The sequence below is a fragment of the Tursiops truncatus genome, chromosome 7 (assembly GCF_011762595.2).
Source record: "Tursiops truncatus isolate mTurTru1 chromosome 7, mTurTru1.mat.Y, whole genome shotgun sequence".
Taxonomy (NCBI): Eukaryota; Metazoa; Chordata; class Mammalia; order Artiodactyla; family Delphinidae; genus Tursiops; species Tursiops truncatus.
In genome coordinates, this window is record NC_047040.1 from 22,384,326 (window position 1) to 22,406,851 (window position 22,526).

Genomic DNA, 22,526 nt, shown 5'->3' on the forward strand with positions numbered 1-22,526 from the left:
TTGTTGGCAGGAACTGTGTACTTCCTTCTGGTTGTAGGACTGAGATCCGGTTTTCTGGCTGGCTTATAGCTGAGGGCCCTTCTCAGGTTCTAGAGGCTGTCACATTCCTTGGTGTGTGGACCTCTTCCTCTGTATTCAGAGTTGACAGCAGCAGGTGGAGTCCTGGTATTCCATCCTTCTGCCCTAGCCGGGAAGAGTTCACTGCTTTTAAGGACTCATGTGATTAGATGGGAGCCACTCGGACAGTGCAGGATAACTCTTCCCCACCTCCAGGTCTGTACACTTAATCACATTGCAGAGTTCCTTTTGTTGTGTAAGGTAACATAGTCACACGTCCCTGGGGATTAGAACGTGGACATTGTTGGTGGCAGTGTGGGTGTTGTCAGTTTTCATCCACATCACTGAACTAGCTTCTCTGCTTTTCCTCTGTACTTAGTGCACTCAGTTCTTTGTATAACAGCCAAAGTCATCTGACCAAAGCCATAACTTGTCTTTTCTGTGCTGCCCTACCAATAACTTCCCGGCTCACTTAAAATAAAATCCACAGTCGTCCTTATGGCCTCTACAGACCTCTGCTCAGACGCCACCTCTTCAGAGAGACTTTTCTGAACGTACATAAAATAGCAGTCTCTGCCATATGCTTAGCTTGTTTTGTTTTTCTTCCTATTATTATTTCTTGACATCATTATTAGAGATCTTTTTGTTTCCTGTCTTTCTCTTCAGAATGAGAGCAAGAGTTGTTTGTTCAGCGTTCTGTCTTCAGTGTCTAGAACACTGCCTGGTATGTAATAGATTGATATTTGTTGAATAATTGAGCGATTTTCCCACTTAGCCATGATCTGAACCCTCTTCTTCTGACACTGAACTTTAATGCTACGAATACTTGGCACATGTTCTTTTTTTCTGCCTCTTATATCCTTTCCTCTGAATCTTTTCCTTTTCCCTCATGATCCTTTGTATCTAACGTTCGAAATCTAGCTTATAGCCTGCCTTCTGAATCAGTCTTTTACAGAATTCCCAGAGTTGGTTTTTCCCCTATGGTGACATTGTTTTGTTTGCATTTATATGTTTTTAGCTTTCTGTTTATTATATGACTCCTCAATTTGACTTTGTGGTTATGTGGAGTTTATTGCCCATTTAAAATGTAATTTCAAAATGTGAGTAATAACTTCATGCTTCAAAAATAAGAATAAAAGTATTTACAGTGGAAAGCCTCACTCCCATTTCTGTTCTCAGCCACCCTCTTGCTGACAAGCCCTTTCTTGTGAATTTCTTTATACAAATATAAGTAAATGCTTTCCACATTAGTACACACTTTTCTGTACATTCTATTGTAGCGTAGCGTTCCATGAATTTTTATTATTTTACTGGTTCCTTACTGATGGATGCCTGTGTTTCCATTGTTCTGCTTTTATAAACTGTGCTGCAGAGAGCAATCTTTGTTTCATATGTGAGCAGGTATATCCTTAGGATAAGTTCCTAGAAGTGGGACTTTTGGGTTAATGTAAAGCATCTGTTAACCTTATTTATCTTGAAACGCTCCGTACTTGGCAGTAGAAGTCTCTTATTAAATATCCAGACTGCCTAAATATTCAGGCTGCCTGAATGTAGACAGTTACTATATCATCAGCAGATAATGTTTATGTTCTCAGTTCTCAGATAGTTTTCTCCTCAGGATCATGGGCTTATAGGCCAGCCAACTAGTTTTTGGACATTCAGTGCCCTTTGCATGCATACCTTAGACAGGATTATTCTTGAATTCTTTATTTATACATTTATTTTCTTACACTATGGAATTTCAAGCAGAATATTTATTAATACTGTGTCTGGGATGTTGTGAGTATCCTTATTCAACCAGAACAAAAGTTGAGATTCACTGTGCTCTCTTCATGCCCCCATGTTTGTACTTGAATATCTATGTCACCTATGGCTAAAGTGATTTTGAGAACATTATGTTATAAAGAAGAGATTTTATGAGGAAGCATTATGCCTACTAGAAACTAAGATAAACACTCATTGTTTATTCTTCTGATTTAATAAGAAAAATCTTAGTATTTGACATTTCATTATACAGAGAGAAAAATTTGATTTGTTATTCTGTTTTTTCACCTTTGCTTTAGAATTTGTTGATGCTGGAATAAACTGCCCCAAAGTTCTCTAGCACAGATTCTTCAAATGGTAATGATTACTCATAATTCATGCCATGGCAGTGAATGTATTAGAAATAGAAGAATGGCTTGAAGTTGACATGCCATGATGTATTTAAGGTGCAGACATAATAGATAATATTTTGAAGGCAACTTACAAGGGATGGTGTGCCTAACATAAAGGTGATGAGGATTTCTTAGGTAGAGAGAAAATCCCTTGTGGGGCATCTCCTTTAGGGTTTGACTTTGTAACCATTCATTATACCTTAAAGCAGTCATGTTATATTGTGTGTAAAATCATGTTATTAACTTATCCTCCATACTGGCTTCCTCAGACAATAACAAAGGACTCAAAAGCAAACTGGCATCTGTGATATTTTCAAGATTTCTATTTCTAGAGCACCTCTTGGAGTCAGTCTCCATTTTCCCCTTTGTCACCCACCATCTTTGTAATACCAGTAACTTACTGTCACGATGGCTAGGTTGTCCGAGTCATCTGTGAAATTATTTTATTCAGTAAATAACTAAGACACCCAGAAAATGTTTAATAAACTTTAGAGCTCCATTCCAGATGACTAAACTTTTTTTTTTTTTTAACAACACCTAGTTGCTAAAAGGAGAAATTATAGGTACCTGGTTAGTTCATTTATGTGGAAAAGCTTAACCATTTGGCTAAGTCATCATTATTGTACTTAATTGTAATGTCCTGTACTATTTTTATAAAAATATTTATTCTTAATAGTATTTTAGAAGAGCTAACCTTTATAAGGAAAAAGTTTTATTTGTGTGTGTGTGTATTTGTTTCTGGAAAGTTAACTTATACTACTGCCATATGCATGTATGAAGAATATTTCCTATGAATGAAAGGTTAGCAATAAGAAAATTCAATATGACACTCATGTTCCCTTGTTTTCAGCCTTTAAGGTTTTATTTGAAAACACCAAGTCTGTTTAAAATTTTTTATAAGCTTTGGTAAATACTTCTTTCTTAGATGGTTTTCCCCCCCTGTGGTTTTAAGAGAATCTCAATTATTCTTTTAAGTTGTGAGAAGCCTAAAAGTGAGTGCTTATTACTCAGAAAATATTCTGTTTGAGAAGAAAGTAATTTAAAGAAATCAGAAGCGGAAGTTAATTTGTTTCCTGGAAACTTTATATTGGTTCAAGCTTACGCAGTTACTGTGGACCCTATCTAATTATCGTAATTTTATTTATGTGCATGACATTAAATTTACATAAAGTAGAAGGAGAAAATATGATGAGCTTTTAAGTACTAGGGAGGAAAAAGCAGATCGGATATAAAAAGCAAGCAATTTGCAAATCAGCTATACATTTCAGGGAAGTATAGTGGTAAAATGTTAACAGAAGACACCTTTGATTATATGAAGAGGTGACATGAAAGAAAAATACCACTGGCTAGCAACCTGAAAAGAGATTCTGCTTTTAGCTTCTGAATTGTCACTAATTGTCTATGGGACTCTTCCATTCCACAGTTCTGTTTATATTATTTTACAGGCTTCTTTAGGTTAATATGTTTTTGTGATTGCCATGTAGAATTAGACTGAGGACATTTTTGAGAAGGTTTACATATATTTTTTTGTGGATACTTTCATTTTGAAGGTCAGGAATGCATGTGGTTCTGGCAGTTCATCTGCCCCAATATTCATGGGTTCGTTTAAAAAAAACCAAATTTGTATCTTGACAGATTTTCCTGAGCTCATTTGGAACTGACTTGAATATAGTGCAAAAGGTGCTAAGTGTATGTTAACTTGTGCTAGAGGTATAGAATTTGTACCTCTAAGGAACTATGGGAAATATTTTTTTTATTGGAAGTGGGGCAATTGATTTGAAACCTACAGAATACTTGTTTTTTTAGGCCCATTTAATATTTAAGGTCATTTTGCTAATTTAGGATCTTAAAAATATATGTTGTATGCAGGTTTGTTTTTTTTTAGAAAACTGAGTAAGCTACCATCTTAAGATTTGCTGTATTTGAGAGGTAGTCCGAAACAATCCAATAAAAGCAAATGTTACTGTATTTAGGGGACTTAGTGACTTCTACATTTTCAAACCAATAGAGAAAAACTCATTTCAGAAGAGTGCTGGGGCTGGGAGTGGTAGGAGAGAGATGTCCTTCTCCCTAAAGAAGCTCTTCTCAACACACAACATTAGCATGTATAACTTTTGTCATATGTGACTTTTATTTATTCAGCCTTTTTCAGAGTAAGCTGTCAGTTATTTTGGAGAAAATAAGCTTTGCTTTTGCCTAAAAAATATCTTTGAGCAAATAAGGTAAATATAAACTAAATATTTCGAGGATAAGTGGATTAACTGCCAATAAGACAACAGTTTTTGGCTTTCTAACATTGGTTTCCCTGAGCAGCCCTCTTGGCTTTAATTTTGTTTTAAACAGAAATCAGAAACCATTTTCATGTGTGCTCAGAAAGGATGTTTTTCACAAACGAAATGGTGACTTTAAAAACTTCATTTTGATCAGGTGATCTTTGGCTAGTGTCCTTGGTATTTTGAAATGAATTTTGATACAGGTTGTTAATAGCAGAGATTTTGTACTCTGTATTCAGTGATGGACCACATGGCTTTGATGAGTTGGTACCTCAGAACAACCCATGCATACATAGCTTACCATTTATTGACTCACGAGCAATAGGCAGAGAAAAGAAAAGATTTAAATTTTACCTTGAAGAAGGTAAAATCTTAAATCTTAATATTTTTTTTCTGTCCTTGATGATTTTTAACTTCTTTCTACCTTTTCATTTTTCTACTAGGGCGACATACCTTCTGTTGAATACCTCTTACAAAATGGAAGTGACCCGAATGTTAAAGACCATGCTGGATGGACACCATTGGTAGTTTCTAGTTGTTTGTTTTTTTATTATCATTCTGTTTATGTTTTATAGTTATTATAGTTTATAGTTATATAGTCACCTATATATCATCCTCTACCACATATACAATCTCTTTTTAATCTGAAGAACTTATATTTTCAACAAATAAGAGTAAATGATTATGTTTTATCTAGCTTTTCTGTTGTGACGGGCGAAAAATTGGCTACCTTTTGACTGACTACATTTAGATTTAAGAATCCAGTTACACCATATTGCTGAATTTAGCTCATTTATGGAGAGGTAACTGCTACAGCTGACATCCGGCTCCATTCTGCAGCATTGCATGTCATTGGAACCACATTTCTTGGAACAAAGAGAGGTCGGAGGAACTGGGTGTAGCGATGTATCACAAGGCAGTGATTCTTATCGAGGATCTGTCTTAGTCTCACTTATACCCTATGTAGGGTATGACACACAGAGGCAGTAGAAATCTTTGCTCATGTTAAACATTTTTTAAAGTCTTTGCTTATTATTACTAAAAAAAAAATGTGAAGGATAGTCTGGGAAAAGAATGGTACAAATACATGGGAACAAGTGCTATATCGGCTAATTACATTAGGACAGTAACATGTGGCTTGAATGCAGCCATAGAAGTGTTAAGAGATGAGGTGGATGCCCTTATTCTGTGAACTGTAAATTCACAGAAATTGAGAGAGTCTCATTAGAATAGGTGCACATAGGGTTTTAAAGTTGTATATAATGACTTCTTGCCAATTTTTTAAGCTGGGAGTGTTTATTCTGGATCAGAGTCACTTTGTTGTTTGGACTCCACAGCCTGGCAAACCTTTTCAAAGAATGGTTAATTTTTCTTTTAAGCCACTCAGGCAAACTGTAGTAGAAGTTGGTGAGTGATTTAGAGGACCTAATGCCTTATTTGGATCCCTTTCTCCTAGAAATAGACCTACAGACATTTAATGTGGTGTATCGCCTATTAAGATTTCAAAGTATGTACTTAAAAAGTATGGCATGCCAGAGGTTTATTAGAATACTACAGCATAGTGGCATTTTTAGCAGATCGTTAAACATAAGGAAAGATGTGCATGTAAAGCATCTTTGAACATTCATTCAGTAAGCTCTTTTTGAGTGCCTACTCTGTGTTTTTTCTGTTATCATTGGCACCAACCATACAGTATCTGTAGCTTCAGCAGTTGGAGAGGCTTTTCTTATAAATACTCATTCTAGGATATCCACTTTGTTGGGCGCTTATGTATACATGCAGGTGCACCGCTTAGCTTGTGGCTAAGCCCCTGATTTGGTGAGTTCTCTTCAGCCTTGGAGGATTTCAGATTTTATGCATGATCTGGTTGTTAAATATTTTCTGTGTTTTTTTTTTTTCTTGTTTTAGATTTCTTACTGTAGAACAATTTAGGAGCCATAATTGGCCCAAAGCTATATTTTCTTCCAAATTAAGAGAGCTTGACCCAAGGCTCAAATGAAAAAAATCTTTTTCCATGAATTGCATAAATCTTGATCGCCATGCATCTTACCATAAAGACTATTAATAGTGGCTTTTACTCTGTCAACAACTTATGGTTTAGTACGAGTATTTAGGTAAGAACCAATTTACTGATTGAGGTTCACATTTATTTTTCTGAAGTGTGGTTTTGTTATGATGCTGTTCATTGCTCTTCCTCATCACTCTTCTTTTTCTTTAATTAGCACGAAGCCTGCAATCACGGGCACCTGAAGGTGGTGGAATTGCTGCTCCAGCACAAGGCGTTGGTGAACACCACTGGGTATCAGAATGACTCACCTCTTCATGACGCAGCCAAGAATGGGCACGTGGATATAGTCAAGCTGTTACTCTCCTATGGAGCCTCCAGGAGCGCGGTGTAAGTAGTTCAACTTAAAAACTGTTTTTTTCGCGGACTTATTCTTGAATCAAGGTCTGTGATGAAACAGAGACTTTACTACCCAAGTTGATGGCTCTGTTTTCTTTCACAACTAAATTTAGATGTGGCCATTATATTCTGGATTTAAAATCAGCATTCATGCCCTTTTCCTTTATGATACTTACATATTTGAGGGAGATTTGCTCTTTTAATTCAGAAAGAGTTGTCAAGTTAACTTTGGAAGCTTTGACTTTCTGGCAAAATTCACTTAGTTTCTATATTATATAAAGTGATTCATACTTATTAATAAGGCAAGAATTAGAAGCATATAACTACTTTGTATGCTTCCCAATACTTTAGAATTGTTTTAAATATTCTATTCCTTTTCTCCTTTTTTTTTCCCGCATATTTAGTGTAACCACGGTTAAAATATGTAAGAATTCAGATGTTAGGCAAGTGCAGTCAAATTATTTCTTAGATTTTTTTACATCATTCAAATGAGCTCTGGGTAAATTGTTTTGCAGTGTTAGGGCAGAGAGACACATTAGTGGATGCTGGCGGCTGCATTTTAAAATTGCTGTTTTCAAGAGTGTCACAAGCAAATGCTGTATGTGGATTTTATATCTTTATCTCTAACTTGGTTCATGTCTCCCTATATATTATTTTACTCTTTTCAGTTAATGAGGTAGTTGAAATGAAAATGCAAGAATTGCCTCTCTGTGCCAGCATTACTTCTACAGGTTTGGAAGGAGCACACAAAAATCAGAACTTAACGCTGGTTACAGAGGCAAATAAGGATTACAAAATGCAGAGCTTCTAGGTTGTAATTTTTTTTATAGGTAATCATATAATGTAATTGGAAAACAAGTTAATAACACAGGAATATACCATACCTTGGTGCTGTTAGTTTTGATAAGTGTTTTTTTTTTTTTCGGTACATGGACCTCTCACTGTGTGGCCTCTCCCGTTGCGGAGCACAGGCTCCGGACGCGCAGACCCAGCGGCCATGGTTCACGGGCCCAGCCGCTTCACGGCATGTGGGATCTTCCCGGACCGGGGCACGAACCCATGTCCCCTGCATTGGCAGGCAGACTCTCAACCACTGCGCCACCAGGGAAGCCCCTGTAGATGTTTTTAATATCCTTTATTTCCCATCATATGTAATAAGATAGGGCAAGCTCAGGGAATACATATCTTATATTTTTCAATTTTTCTGTTTTTTTACATACACACACATACACAGTATGTATTCATGTATGTGTGTGTGTGTGTGTGTATATACATATATATACATATCTAACAGATATGACCCTCCTGTGGGCATAGCAATCCATTTGATAGAGCAAGTGGTTGCTTGGGTCAGGTGAAACAGAACAGTTTCTATTCATGGGTTCTTAAATCAGCCATGACTACTCTAATGAATGGAGGACTAGTCAGGACATTAGGGATTCCAGCTTTTATTTGTGACTCCATTATTGACTTTATAGCCTCAGGCAGGTTAGTTTCTGTGCCTTGGTGTCCTCACCTGTAAAACATGGGTGATGCCGACTGCTTTTCTGTTTCCTTAGAGCATAGTGAGGATTAATGAGCCAAAACACAGGGCCTGTCTTATGGTGTGTGCAGCATGATTCTTCACTACATCGTGAAGCCCATTAATACACAAGGTGAGGGCCTGAGACAGTGAGCGGGTATGCTTTCACAGGTGCCTTCTCAGATAGCTGTGTTGTTCTCAATAGGCTTACGTAGTGAAGTGGCAGTTTTAGGCACATCGATAGCCCAGCACTGTCCAGTAGATCTTTCTGCACTCATGAAAATGCTCCGTATCTGTGCTGGGCACTCAGTAGCTACTAGACATCTGTTACTGTTCAACACTTGAAATGTGGCTATTGCTACTGAGGAAATAAATTTTAAAATGTATTTTAATTAATTTAAATAGTCACATATGCCAAGTGGCTACTGCATTCCAGAGAGCTGGTTGATATGATTAGGATAGTAGGGAAGGAAGGTTTATTTGGTGACAGAAGTTGGGAATGATGTTGGATAGAGGATAGTAAGGCAACTATAGGGCAAATGCAAGAGTCGATTTAATCTAGGGTATAACAGGTTGGGAGCTGTTTCTAAACATCCTTATTTTGTGGACTACTGGTCATTATACTTAAGTATTTTCTGTGTTTTCTGCTTTCTGTTTTATTTTGTGGTAGTTGTTGTTGACGTGATTGGCTTTGCCATTTACTAACTGGTTTCCTTTTCAGATTACTTTTCATAAAGCAGCCCAAGAACTTTAAAAATATGCAATTCTGGTCAAATGACTTACTTGCTTAAAACCCTTCACTGGCACCTCTTAATGTTTTTAAAATAAAAGTCAGACTTTAGAACATGGTTTGTAGGGCCCCAGATGGTCTGGCTCTCCTCATCCTTCCAGCCCCGTCTCTCCACAGTTCCTCCTGTCCCCCTTCTCCTTCAGCCTTTTTTTTGCACTAGCATTTCTAAATTTTTATTTCCTTAAAATGTGCCAAGCTGTTTTGCTTCCTAACCTTTAAATATGCTTTCCCTTTGTCTGGAGTACTCGTTTTTGGTGGTCAGTTTCTCATTCTTTGGGTTTCATCTTAGGTATCATTTCTTTCTGGCTGGCTTTCCCGAATCCTTTGTCTGTATGTGACACTTCCTCCCAGTCATAGACCAGAGGTGGTAGTGCACCTGCCTCTTACTATCTTCTCATTAGGTAGTATGCTCTAGGTACCAGGGATCGTGCCTGCTCTCCCAGGCCCTGCCGAGTGCCTAACGTAGTCTGTACCCACATTTATTTGTAGAGTGAATTAGTAAGTGTTCGAATGCATAAAAAGACGGTATATTTTTTCCTCTCTTGATAAAAGGGGCTGATGAGCTGAAAATAGGAATTGCTTCCTTCTGCTCCCAACTTGACTATAATTGTGAAGAGAATGTCTAAAACTAAGTTTCCGTAAGCTGCACCTTGTCTAGGCTGGTAGAATGGGTTCCTGGTAGATGCCAGAGTAAATGATACGTGCTCCCTGAGCAGAATTGTTAGTCTCTTGCCCATTAGGCACCCATGTTACCTTTTGTGGGATCACAAAATAATTTCCCAAAGTAATTCCTCCAGCCTTGGCATTTTTAAGGTCTATTTTTCTTTCTGCCAGTGTTCTGTCTATTGTCTTTCTAGAGTTAAATACTTGGCAGGTGAGAATAGGTGAAGTTTGTTCCTGTGCCTTCCTCCATCCCTTAAGCAGAGCATGGGGAGCGGGGCATGGGGACTATATGGGGTTCTTACTACTCTTTTTTTTTTTTTTTGCCTGAAGTTCTTGTTCCTTTTAAGCCATTAATATCTCAGACTCCAGACTCTGAGTTGGCAAACACGCTTTTCTTTTTTTTCTCTGTTACTCTTTTTTTTTTTTGTTTTTGCAGTATGTGGGCCTCTCCCGTCGCAGAGCACAGGCTCCGGACGCGCAGGCTCAGCGGCCATGGCCCACGGGCCTAGCCGGTCCGCGGCATGTGGGATCCTCCCGGACCGGGGCACGAACCTGGTTCGTTATACAGTTATACAGTTATATTAGTGGTTATACAGTTATACAGTTATATTAGTGGTTACAGAACAGTATGATACAGGCCTTCATAGCTCAATGCCCCAAGATTCTATGAAAATCCAGGGTAGGGGCTAGAAATATGACTAGAGGATGTCATGAAAGGCTTTCTAGAGGAAGTAGCACTTTAGCTGAATTTGAAGAAAAAGAATAGGAGGATGGGCTTTTCAGAAAGAGGATGATGGGTGCTAAGGTACTACGGCCAGACTGCTTGTTGGTTCACTTCTAGGAGCTGATACAAGAATGGAATGAAGGGAGGGAGGAGGATGAGATGAGAGGCCAGAGAAGGTGGGCAGAAGCGGTGAAAGGCCTTGTGTGCTAAAGAGTTCAATTTTTTTTTTTTTTTTTGCGGTACGCGGGCCTCTCACTGCTGTGGCCTCTCCCGTTGCAGAGCACAGGCTCTGGACGCGCAGGCTCAGCGGCCATTGCTCACGGGCCCAGCTACTCCGCGGCATGTGGGATCTTCCCGGACCAGGGCACGAACCCGCGTCCCCTGCATCGGCAGGCGGACTCCCAACCACTGTGCCACCAGGGAAGCCCTAGAGTTCAAATTTTAAGTTGAAAACTTTCACCTTCACACTGGGCAGGAAGTTCAGTGAAGAGGTGTTTCCAATAATCTAGGGGACAAGTGATGAGAGTCTGAATTAAAGTGACAGTAGCAGTGGGGCGTGGAGGGGGAATTGGCTGTTTTTATCAATTTATTCCTTCACATGAAGTTTGGTTTACTATGTTAAGTTTCAAGAATATCCTATTATGATTTTGATTAAAATTGGGTAAGTGTATAGATAATAGTGGATTAATAAAGTTAATTTCTCACTCAGGACCATGGTATGTTTCTCTGTTTAAGTCTTCTGTTATACATCTTAGTCAAGTTTTTAATCTGTTTTATATATGTGTGTTTGTATACACATGGAACTAACTATTTATTGAGATTTTCCTAGGTATTTGAGCCTTTTGTTGCCCTGGTGAAGTGGATATTCTGTTAATAAATAAAACTTGTTATTCCTGATATAGAGGAAAGCTGTTGATTTTAGTGTGTTTCTCTTATACCTAGCCAACACCTAACTTGAAGGATTTAATGGTCATTTATTAACTTTTATTTCTTACTGCCTTTGTCACAGTTTCCAGAACAATATTATAAAATAATATTGATAGTTGGCATGCTTGTTTTATTCTCATTTTAAAAAAATAGTGATTGTAGGTTTATAAGTCACTATTAAAATCAATATTAAAAATAACGGGCTTCCCTGGTGGCGCAGTGGTTGAGAGTCGGCCTGCCGATGCAGGGGACACGGGTTCGTGCCCCGGTCCGGGAAGATCCCACATGCCGCGGAGCGGCTGGGCCCGTGAGCCATGGCCGCTGAGCCTGCGCGTCCGGAGCCTGTGCTCTGCAACGGGAGAGGCCACCACAACAGTGAGAGGCCCGCGTACCGTAAAAAAAAAAAAAAAAAAAGATCTTCTCATACAGATGGCCAACAGGCACATGAAAAGGTACCCATATCACTAATTATTAGAGAAATGCAGATCAAAACCACAGTGAGGTACCTGCTACCTCACACCGGTCAGAATGGCCACCATCAAAAAGTCTACAAGTAATAAATGCTGGAGAGGGTGTAGAGAAAAGGGAACCCTCCTACACTGTTGATGGGAATGTAAATTGGTGCAGCTGCTATGGAAAACAGTATGGAGACTCCTTAAAAAACTAAAAATAGAGCTGCCATATGATCCAGGAATCCCACTCCTGGGCATACACCTGGAGAAAACCATAATTTGAAAGGCTGCATGCACCCTGATGTTCATTGCAGCACTGCTTACAATAGCCAAGACATGGAATCAACCTAAACGTCCATTGACAGGAATTGATAAAGAAGAGGTGGTATATGTATAAATACAATGGAATATTACTCAGCCATGAAAAAGAATGAAATAATGCCATTTGCAACAACATGGATGGACCTAGAGATTATCATACTAAGTGAAGTAAGTCAGACAGAGAAAGACAAATACCATATAATATCACTTTTATATGGAAGCTAAAATATGATGCAAATGAACTTATTTACAAAACTGAAACAGACCCACAGACATAGAAAACAAACTTATAGTTACCAAAGGGGAAAGGGGATGGGGGAGGGATAAATTAGGAGTTTGGGATTAACAGATACAAACCACTATAAATAAAATAGATAAGCAACAAAGTCCTACTGTATAGCACAGGGAACTGTATTCAATATCCTATAATAAACCATGGTGGAAAAGAGTATGAAAAAAATATATATATGTGTATATATGTACGTATAACTGAATCACTTTGCTATATACCAGAAAATACCACAACATTGTAAATCAACTATACTTCAATTAAAAAAAAAAATCTTCCTCCCAGTTATTTTACCATTTTTAAACAAGACTGTATTTTATTTTACTAAGTGATTTTGAGATGATCTTAGACTTTTTGCCTGTTGATGTCATTAACATATTTTAAAATATTACACCATGTTACATGCCTGGGATAAACTTGACTTAGTGTATTGTGTTATTCTTTAAACAAATACTTTACATTAGTTTGCTAGGGTTTTATTTAAGACTTTTGCATCTATAGGTGTAAGTTAGAATGGTTTGTTTTTTAGGTTTCATTTTTTGCCCTCAGATTTTGATATGAAAATCATACTTACAGCTTCTTAAAAATAATCAGGATGCTTTCCACCTTCTCTGGTCTGGGGGATGTGAATGGAGTATCTTACAGAAATAATTCCCACCCTGCCTCCTGTTTTCCATCCCCTGTCCCTTGTCTCCAACCTGATATAATATTATTTATTTTGATAACTTTCATACTGTATAATATTTGGAGATGTCTCTCAATTTGGTTACTAGTTGTTATCACTCTGAAATACTAATGTATTAATAATAGAGTGCAGGAACTAAAGAGAAACGGACTTTTTGTTATCCCATTAAATTTATTCTGAAATCGTCCCTGTGGACTATTATACAAAGTTTACCTATTTTATAGTTTTATCTGAGGCCATATGTGTACTTCTGACTTTATCTTTTATTTTGATTTAATTTTAATATTCTAATACTTTACTGTTTTCTTAAAGTCACATTTTGCTTAGAGTACTTTCTTCTGTGCTTTGAGCTTTTGCTGTGCAAACTTTGGCGTTTTTTAAATGCCTCTTACATTTGAATACAGTGCTAATTCATTTAACTCTGAATTTACTTGTGTTTTGCATGAGAAATTTACTTCTTAAGGACTAAAATGAGAGTCCATTACCTAAGAAGGAAAATTTGTTCTATATTAACTTCAGATGTGAGAATAAGGTTCATATCTTCTATACTTCTTTGTTGCTCAAGAATATTTATATTGATAACTGTTCAAAACCTCGTTGGCTATCCATCTGCACTGCCTTCTGTGCATCCCAGTGTGAACTTAAAACCAAAGCTATTCCAGTCACATCAGAACTATTTTGAGTGTTTGGAGAATATCATATGCTTTTTTTTTTTTTTTTTTTAACAGAAATACAGAGTTTAGGATTTGTTACTTGGTCTGCTATTAACAGAGTTTTCCTTGCAAGGAGGTAGAATTCTTAATTAGAAAATAGTATATAGACCATTGGACTTATTAATTGTTCCACTGCCCTAGTTAATGTTTAAAAAATTAATATGTAACAGATAATTTATGTTTTATAGCTTTTAAAAAAACATGTTGCTCTTTTGAATTTCTCTGCTTTTTCTTGCTTCACCGCAATTCAAGTGACTTGAAAACTTAAAATCTATGTTTGTAATTTCATAGTTGTTCATAAAGGATTTCATCATGGACCATCTTGGTATTCTGTCATGCATGATAGGTTTAGCATTAGTAAAAAAGCTTTTTTGCGTGTGTGTTTGGGATTGAATGATCTATATGTGCAAGTGCAAGTTTAAATTTGCCCATCTCTCCTTCTCCCCTTCTACTGGTGGTAAAACTCATCTTGGGCACAGTTGTAGGTGGGTGTCTATTCTGTCATTCTTGAGGGGAAGAGGACATTGAAGTGCTATACTATATTCTGAACTCTACCTTTGGGGTAAAGCCAAAATGTTAAACTCCTGAAAAAAAGCTGAAGTGTTAAACTTCCTTTTTATTAGCCTTAGTGATTAAAAAGAATCCTAGTGAGGAAAGGACTTTTCAGAGTCATCTAGTTTATACTTTTTATCTTTACATTGTACATTCATACTTTTTATCTTTTATGTTGTACCATATAGGAAAACATAAATCTACTCCTATTTTAATGTTGCTAAGAAACCAGGTTTCTGTCCTTCCCTTTAGTGTATATCTAAATTGTCATTACAAAGCATACATGAAGTATGTCATAAAATTGGAGAAAATAAAGAGAAGAGGTCAACACTGGAGATGTAACTTATGTTCCTATATCTTCATTTTGTATCTGTCTCCCCCAAAATGCCAATCTGTTAATATTAATAGCAAGCAATTATTGAGCACTTACTATCTGCCGGGCACTGTTTTAAGTGCTTTTGATACATTAATTCATTTGGTCCTTACATATACATTAATCCACTTGGTCCTTACATATATTAATCCGACGAAGTAGGTTGTATTCTCATTTTATGGATGAGGAAACAGAGACATAGGAGGTTAAATACCTCTAAAGTCATACAACTATTGAGTGGCAGAGCTGGAATCTAAATTCAGGCCGTCTGATTGTGTAACTCTAGCTCTTAGCTACCCTGCTCTATTGATGATATCCCTTCTGCTTACAACCGTCTAGGGAGCTGTTCAGGGTTTCTTGTGCCCTAAGGAGACAGTCTACCTCTTCAGTACCATCCTTTTTGTTTCTGGTCACAGCTTGCATTTCCAGAACACCCCATTCTTCTGTGCATTCTCTCTCTTCTCTCTCTTTCTCCTCCTTCTTCTCTTCTGTCTTTCTTGCTCTTCTCTTTGTTTTTAAATTTTTTGGTATTTCTCATTTGCCACACTAGCTCACTTCAATGCCTTCGCACAAGGCCTTCGCTACTCTCTGCTGGGAGACTCATTCTACTTCTGTACCTCCTTTTATTCTTTCTCCTTTCACATCTAAGCAGCTTCACCAGGCTTTTAAGTTCTTCCTATTTTCTTTCCTCTGCTTTTGCCCCACTGAGCTCTGTGCAGACCTTATATCTCATTGGTTCTTACGGGAGCACAGGCTCCGGACGCGCAGGCTCAGCGGCCATGGCTCACGGGCCCAGCCGCTCCGCGGCATGTGGGATCTTCCCGGACCAGGGCACGAAGCCGTGTCCCCTGCATCAGCAGGCGGACTCTCAACCACTGCGCCACCAGGGAAGCCCCCACACTACATTTTTTTACATGAACATTAATGACCATTATATAGATACCATGTAATCTTAAAAAAAACAGAAAATTTTAAAAGAAATGTTCATTTTAGAAAATTTTTCTGCCATGGTATAATAAATTAAAATCATTTTGAAACCATATGTAAAGAAGTGGAATAATAGACATGGTGCAATTTATTTATGATTGGAAGACTAGTCATGGGCAATATGGAATATTGTTGGAATGAATGGAAGGAAAATGTGACCTTGTCAAGTCATTGGAACCTTTCTCTCTGTTTTCTAATCTATGAAATAACCATTGTACCATGTTTCTGAGGTCTCTTCCAGTATAATATTCTGTGGCTCGTGAATTAGTGCATGCTGGGAATTCTGCGTCAGCATGTTCTCTGCAGCACGTCAGTTTGCTCCGTGATGGCTGTGATTATTGTAGATTATAGTGTACATACATAGTAAAATTAATTTAAAAAGTGCCCTGTTTACTACTTTATTAAATTGTTTGTCATGTGGCATAGTTTTCCTTCTAGTGGATCTAAATTCCTATCTTGTGAATTTATCTAATTTCTGTATTTGTTTATATAGACTATGGAGCCTATAATAGCTACAGTAAATGATTTTTACTTGCATTTGAAAGCATCTCACCCCATAGTGATTAATGATTATGAAGCTATATTTTAAAATATGAATATGAATACACAAGAATACAGAGTTGTGAAAAACTTCGTGTGTAAGTAACAATAAATTCAGTTAGAAATACTCCCTATAATGGTCTGGTGTCAAATTGAAATTTTATATCTTTTTTCTATTCAGCAGCTTGTGGTACTTGATCCTTATGCCTTATGTGAATTCTTGAGTCATTTATTTTAGTAAAAATTGGATATTATTAAGGAAGTTGAAAAAGTTGTTCCACTAGTGTATTCATTTAGTTAAGAATCAAATCACACATTTTATTTACTTAAACCCATCTGCACTTATTTTACCAGTAACATATTTGGTCTGCGGCCTGTGGATTATACAGACAGTGAAAATATGAAATCGCTGTTGCTGCTACCAGAGAAGAATGAATCATCATCAACTAGCCATTGTTCAGTAGTGAGTATGGTTTTAGCTTTGGGAAATTTATCTATTTTATTGAAATCAGTTATAAAACGAACATAATGACAAAATTTCCAGTTAGCGAACTGCTTTCATTCACCAATTATTGAGCACTTTCTGTGTAGTAGCTATTGTGAATTCAAGTTCAAAGGCATAATCAGAATAAATCAACAAATGTTTATTAACCTGCCCCCTCTATATTTTAGGCAGCACTCATACAGCAATAAATATGACTGATAGAACTCTTATTCTCAAGAAGCTTACATTCTAGTGAGAGCTAGGAAAGAAAAAGACTGTAAATATGTAAACTAATAAAATAATTTCGGAAACTTATAAATGAGTGCTTTGAAGCATATCTTATAGAGTGTAAGAGAGTGGAGAATGGGGGCTCCAAAAAAGGCACTGTTGTAGCTGGGTCATCGAGGAGGGCCTTTAAAGAACCGATACTTGGTCTGAAACCTGAATGACGATGAGCGGGCATCCAGGTGAATATCTGGAGGACAAGTGTCCAAACAGAGGGGACAGCAAGGATGTAGGCCCTTCAGTGGATGACCCTGGAGTATTTGAAGATTAGAGAGAGGGTCATTATTGCTAGTGAATAGGGCATGTCTAAGAGTAATGGGAAACCATTGATAGGATTTAAAGCAACGAATGGTATGATTCGATTTATGCTTTAGAAAGTTCACTCTAGCTGCTTTCTAATCAAGAAACATGGTGTGGCAGCAAGAGTGGAAGCAGGGAGATCACTTAGGACTGTTTCTTTGTGACAGGAGAAAGATACCGTCCTGGATTAAGGTAAGAGCAGTGGAGATTATGAGAAGTAATGAGATTAGTATGTATTTTTGAGTTAATGCCACCAGAACTTTTGGATGGATTACATACAAAGTGTGGAGAAGGAGTAGAATTAATAGTGGAGAAGATGGTGGTGCCATTTACTGCCTTGTGGAAAGAATGCCTGTTCCTTAGGAACCTCTAGTTTGGTGGGGAATATGGATGTAAAAAAAATTATTACACACTGCAGTGAATTTGTAATACATGCCATAGAAAATGTACAGTAGAATCATGAAGGAAGAAGCTGACTTTAGGAGGGATGAGAAGAGAAGGTGACAAGGTGTTTAAGTAAGCCTTTAAAGGTACAACTTTTAGCAGGGTATCTAATAGAGTGCTAGTGGCTGCACATAACGAAAACGTTCACGCAAATGCTTAAAGACAGCGTATTATCTTACATAACGATAATCCCAATATAGGATAGCTCTCAATTTGGTTAGTTTAGCAATTACGTGGCTGCACCAAAGACCCAAATTATTTCTGTTGTTCTACTTCGCCATCCTCCGCTTGGTGGCTTTGTCCTCACTAATCTCCCTCCTAGTGGCTGCAGGATAATTGCCACAATTCCAGATGTGACAGTGTCCAGCGTTAGGACCAAAACCTTTCCCAGAAGCCTTCCAGTGGACTTGCCCTTTATGTCTTACTGGTCAGGACTGGTCACACAATTGTTTTTGGCATACATCACGGTTGAAGATAGGGTCAGTCCTTGAAGAGTGGGTGTCTGAACAAAATTAGGATTCTGTTAGTGTGGAGGGAGTGAGGAATGGCTTTTGACTGCTTGCTGCAATCAGGTGTACGAAGCAGGGATGGCAGGCCAAATCTAAGGGACAGCTGGTCAGAGAAACAGAGACACGAAGGACCTTAGAAATTTGAGAAACTAGAGTTCGGTGTTAGAGGAGCATGAGGTGTGTTAAAGAGCAGTTGGAGGTAAAGAGATTGTGAAAGACCTTGAGTTCCCTGTGGAGGAGTTTAGACTTTATTCCCCAGTTAGTGGGGTGCCTTCAGCGTGTCTCTAAGTGGAATGGGACTCTGCAGGGGGTAGTTGGGGGCAGGCCGGGACTGAAGACTGGTTAGGAGGCTATTGAAGTGGGATCCAGGTGTGAAATGGTGAGGACTGGAACTACAAGTGGTGGGGGAAGGAGGAGGTGTGTGGAGAGGAGATGAGGGCTTTTAGAGAGACAGGGATGGTGGACGCACTGTATCTTAGCAACTGCTCAGATGGGGGAAAATGAGAGAAAAGGATGAGCTGAGATCTAGAACTGTTCAGAGAAGACTTCTTGTCTAGTGAGGGCAGTGGAATAGTGATTGACCCCATTGTTTAAGATAAGGAGGTCACCGAAAGTGTTTATAATTTGAGGTGGTCATAGGTGCTGTCACAGGCTGGTTACCCTTATACTTTGAAAACTCTTAATGTCCTGCTCTAGACTTAAGCCTTTTAAGTGTGCCCCATCTATAGAATTGGAAGACCTAGAAATTAGCAGTTTAATTTCCTCATTTTATAAATGAGAAAACTGAGATGTAGTGTGATTTGCCCAGGGTTAACCAGCCATAGGAAAAAAAAAACTTTTTTAATGGATCAATTAGAACTTAAATTTCTTAAATCTTAGGTCAGTATTCATTCAGTCCCATCATACTTAAGTATAAATTGGCACTTTATTCATTTGGACTTGAACTCTGCTGGCAGAACATAAATAAGTTGTCATTTGCCAATGTTCTTTTATGTAAAACCTGGGAAAGGATTATTTTAGATATGTCAAAAATAAATATATCTTTATGGTATTATCGGAATCTGAGAGTGGCAATCTTCCTTTTAATTCAGCTATCCAATTACGATCATGTTTTTATTAAATGTAAGAAACCTATACTTTCTTTATGTCACATGGACATAGCCTGTGAATATCGTTATTTACTATCTTAATGGTAGATCGTTGGCTAAGGAAACGACAATGAATGGTAAAATGTCCTTAAGTTGAAAGGGTTGTTTCTTTTTTTTTTTTTTTTTTGCGGTACGCGGGCCTCTCACTGCTGTGGCCTCTCCCGTTGTGGAGCACAGGCTCCGGACACGCAGGCTCAGCGGCCATGGCTCACGGGCCCAGCCGCTCCGCGGCATGTGGGATCCTCCCAGACCAGGGCACGAACCCGTGTCCCCTGTATCAGTAGGCAGACTCTCAACCACTGCGCCACCCGGGAAGCCCCTGAAAGGGTTGTCTCTTTACGTGTACTCATTAAAATCAAGCTCTGGGATCTGCTTCCCCAGCCACTATCAGACTCCCTTTCACTCATCTTTTTCAGCCACATAGGCTGCCTTGCTGTTTCTTGAATCCCCCCCAAACACGGTCCCATTTCAGGTCCTTAGCATGAGCTGTTTTCTCCACCAGGAACAAATGTAGGGAGCCAGATGTACACATGGCATATGCTTCCTCACTCCCTTAGACTCCTTGTATAGTTTTTCAGGTCCTATTATTGATAAACTCATTAATTTGGATAAATTCAGAATACCTAATATTTCTAAGAAAAAGTTTCATATCTAATTATTCCTTAAATAAAAGTGTATTTAATGCCAGTGTACATAATATCTAATCTCTCTAAAAGCAGAGTATTGAAACTTTTGGATGTTTTCTGAACATCTTTTGAACCTCCTGGTTCTGAGACCTCTGCTTACTCTCAAATCAGATGCCTTCCCCACTCCCACCCCATATCAGACATGTGGCTTTGATAGCTCTTTGCTTTATTTTATTCTTTTTTTTTTTTTATATGCGGTACATGGGCCTCTCACTGTTGTGGCCTCTCCCGCTGCGGAGCACAGGCTCCGGACGCACAGGCTCAGTGGCCATGGCTCATGGGCCCAGCCACTCCGCGGCATGTGGGATCTTCCCGGACCAGGGCACGAACCCGTGTCCCCTGTATCGGCAGGCGGACTCTCAACCACTGCGCCACCAGGGAAGCCCAATTATATTCATTTTTTAAAGAGCTTTCCTTAACTATGAAAAATTAGTGCCAGTTTCTATTTTTTATTCTAATTTAGAAACTGGATAGGAAAATGCTTGACCCACTTTGGTGCTTTCCTGAGGTTGGTGGAAATAGTATCATATGCTATATTTAGAATTGATATCCTTTCATTTGTTATTTCGTGCAGAGAACTACTTTAGCTGAAGTGGAGTTATATAAATTGAAAAGTAATGTGTTCCGTTCAGAGCTATTTTATGGCACTTATTTGTATAACTGACAAGAATATTTGAAATGCTGTTTTTTAATATTATCATTGTATAGCAATTGAATGATTGATAAAGTAGACAACTATTTTCATCTTACGGAGTGTTTACAGTGTTTAGGTTAGGCATGGTTACCTCATCTTATAATTTAGTGAATAGGAAAGGTAAGTGGACAGAAATGTGATGTCAGTATGTGTGTGGTGTGTGCACAGCATATCCAGGAAAACCTTTGCAACTTGAACCTTAGAGAAAGAAGTAATTCAGTAAGCCAAACTTTTAAGTGTTGAATATTGCCATTAAAAAAACTTTTTATAGAAATCTTTTTAAAAATGTCTACAATACACACTTAAATACATAGTAGAATCTTACTTAATGTATTTTGAGTGAATAAATTATTGAGATCAGTCTGTTTACAGTTGTAGCCAACAATTTATGTGTAATATTGTACAGCATCAGACTGGATAAATTGTTATCACTACTCAGATATGTGAAATGAATATTTAAATATCAGTTTTCTCCAATCTACTTGCTGAACTATACTGGTAATTATACCTGCAGTGTTTCACTCATGTTCTGTGGAACTTCTGAGAGCCCAGATGTCCAGAATACATATACACTCATACATTTAGGAGGACCCTTTGTATGGTGTTTGAAAATTAAAGTATTATGTTTGGCTTTTTATCTTGTAATACAGTAGTCCTGATTTACGTTTTCTTTCTTATCTGCTGGGTCATTGCTTTTCTATCAGGTAGCTTTTGGCTAACTCTCACTCCAATTTCATTTATTAAATTTCTGTTGGCTGCTGTTGAAAACACTGTCCCGTTGCTTCTTTGAATCTTTCATGTCTAATCTTTAACGGTATCCATTGGTGCCTCCTTTTTATTCTTGTCTTTTTTGTCTTTTGTAAGTTCTAAGTCTTTCTTTTAAAATGAAAATATTAGTCTTTGTTAGATCACTTCCCTTTTCATAAGCTGCATTGACTTACTACTGTTGGTGGGTCTGATGTAACTTTGGTATTCCTTTGTCTGTTTTCACTTTCTTGGTTTCGAGAGGTAACTGTTACAGTGTTAAAATTTTGTTTTCTGTCTTTGAGATCAGTGCTGTTCTAGAAGTCTTAGTTTTCTTTAATTTTTTATGTAATCTCAGTTTAAATTAAAAAGACCAAGTTGAGTTTAACTCTATTGGAATAAGTTAGTGGGGGGGGAGATAGAGAATTGATCATTTTAAGTGGGTATTTTGGGTTACTTTAAAAAAGGGGGGAGTGCTTACTGGTGACAGAATGAAGTTGTAAAACCCTAGAGAGACCCAATTGAGCATCAAGGAGGGACTTCCTAGTGGCACAGTGGTTAAGAATCCGCCTGCCAGTGCAGAGGACACAGGTTCGATCCCTGGTCCGGGAAGATCCCACATGCCATGCAGAGCAACTGAGCTTGTGCGCCACAGCTACTGAGCCTGCATTCTAGAGCCCATGAGCCGCAACTACTGAGCCCGCGCACCGCAACTACTGAAACCTGCGCGCCTAGAGCCCGTGCTCCGCAACAAGAGAAGCCACCGCAATGAGAAGCATGCGTACTGCAGTAAAGAGTAGCCCC

At 38.1% G+C, this 22,526-nt stretch overlaps 1 protein-coding gene across 2 annotated transcripts in view; it reads left to right on the forward strand.

Moving 5' to 3' along the window:
* BARD1 (BRCA1 associated RING domain 1) overlaps positions 1-22,526 on the forward strand; it is a 76,931-nt gene that overhangs the window by 33,049 nt on the left and 21,356 nt on the right. For both annotated transcript variants that reach the window (XM_019938976.2, XM_019938977.3), the window contains 3 exons: positions 4,930-5,010; positions 6,709-6,881; positions 16,783-16,891. In XM_019938976.2, the coding sequence (XP_019794535.1) occupies positions 4,930-5,010; positions 6,709-6,881; positions 16,783-16,891 (363 nt within the window). The remainder of the gene's footprint in view (positions 1-4,929; positions 5,011-6,708; positions 6,882-16,782; positions 16,892-22,526) is intronic.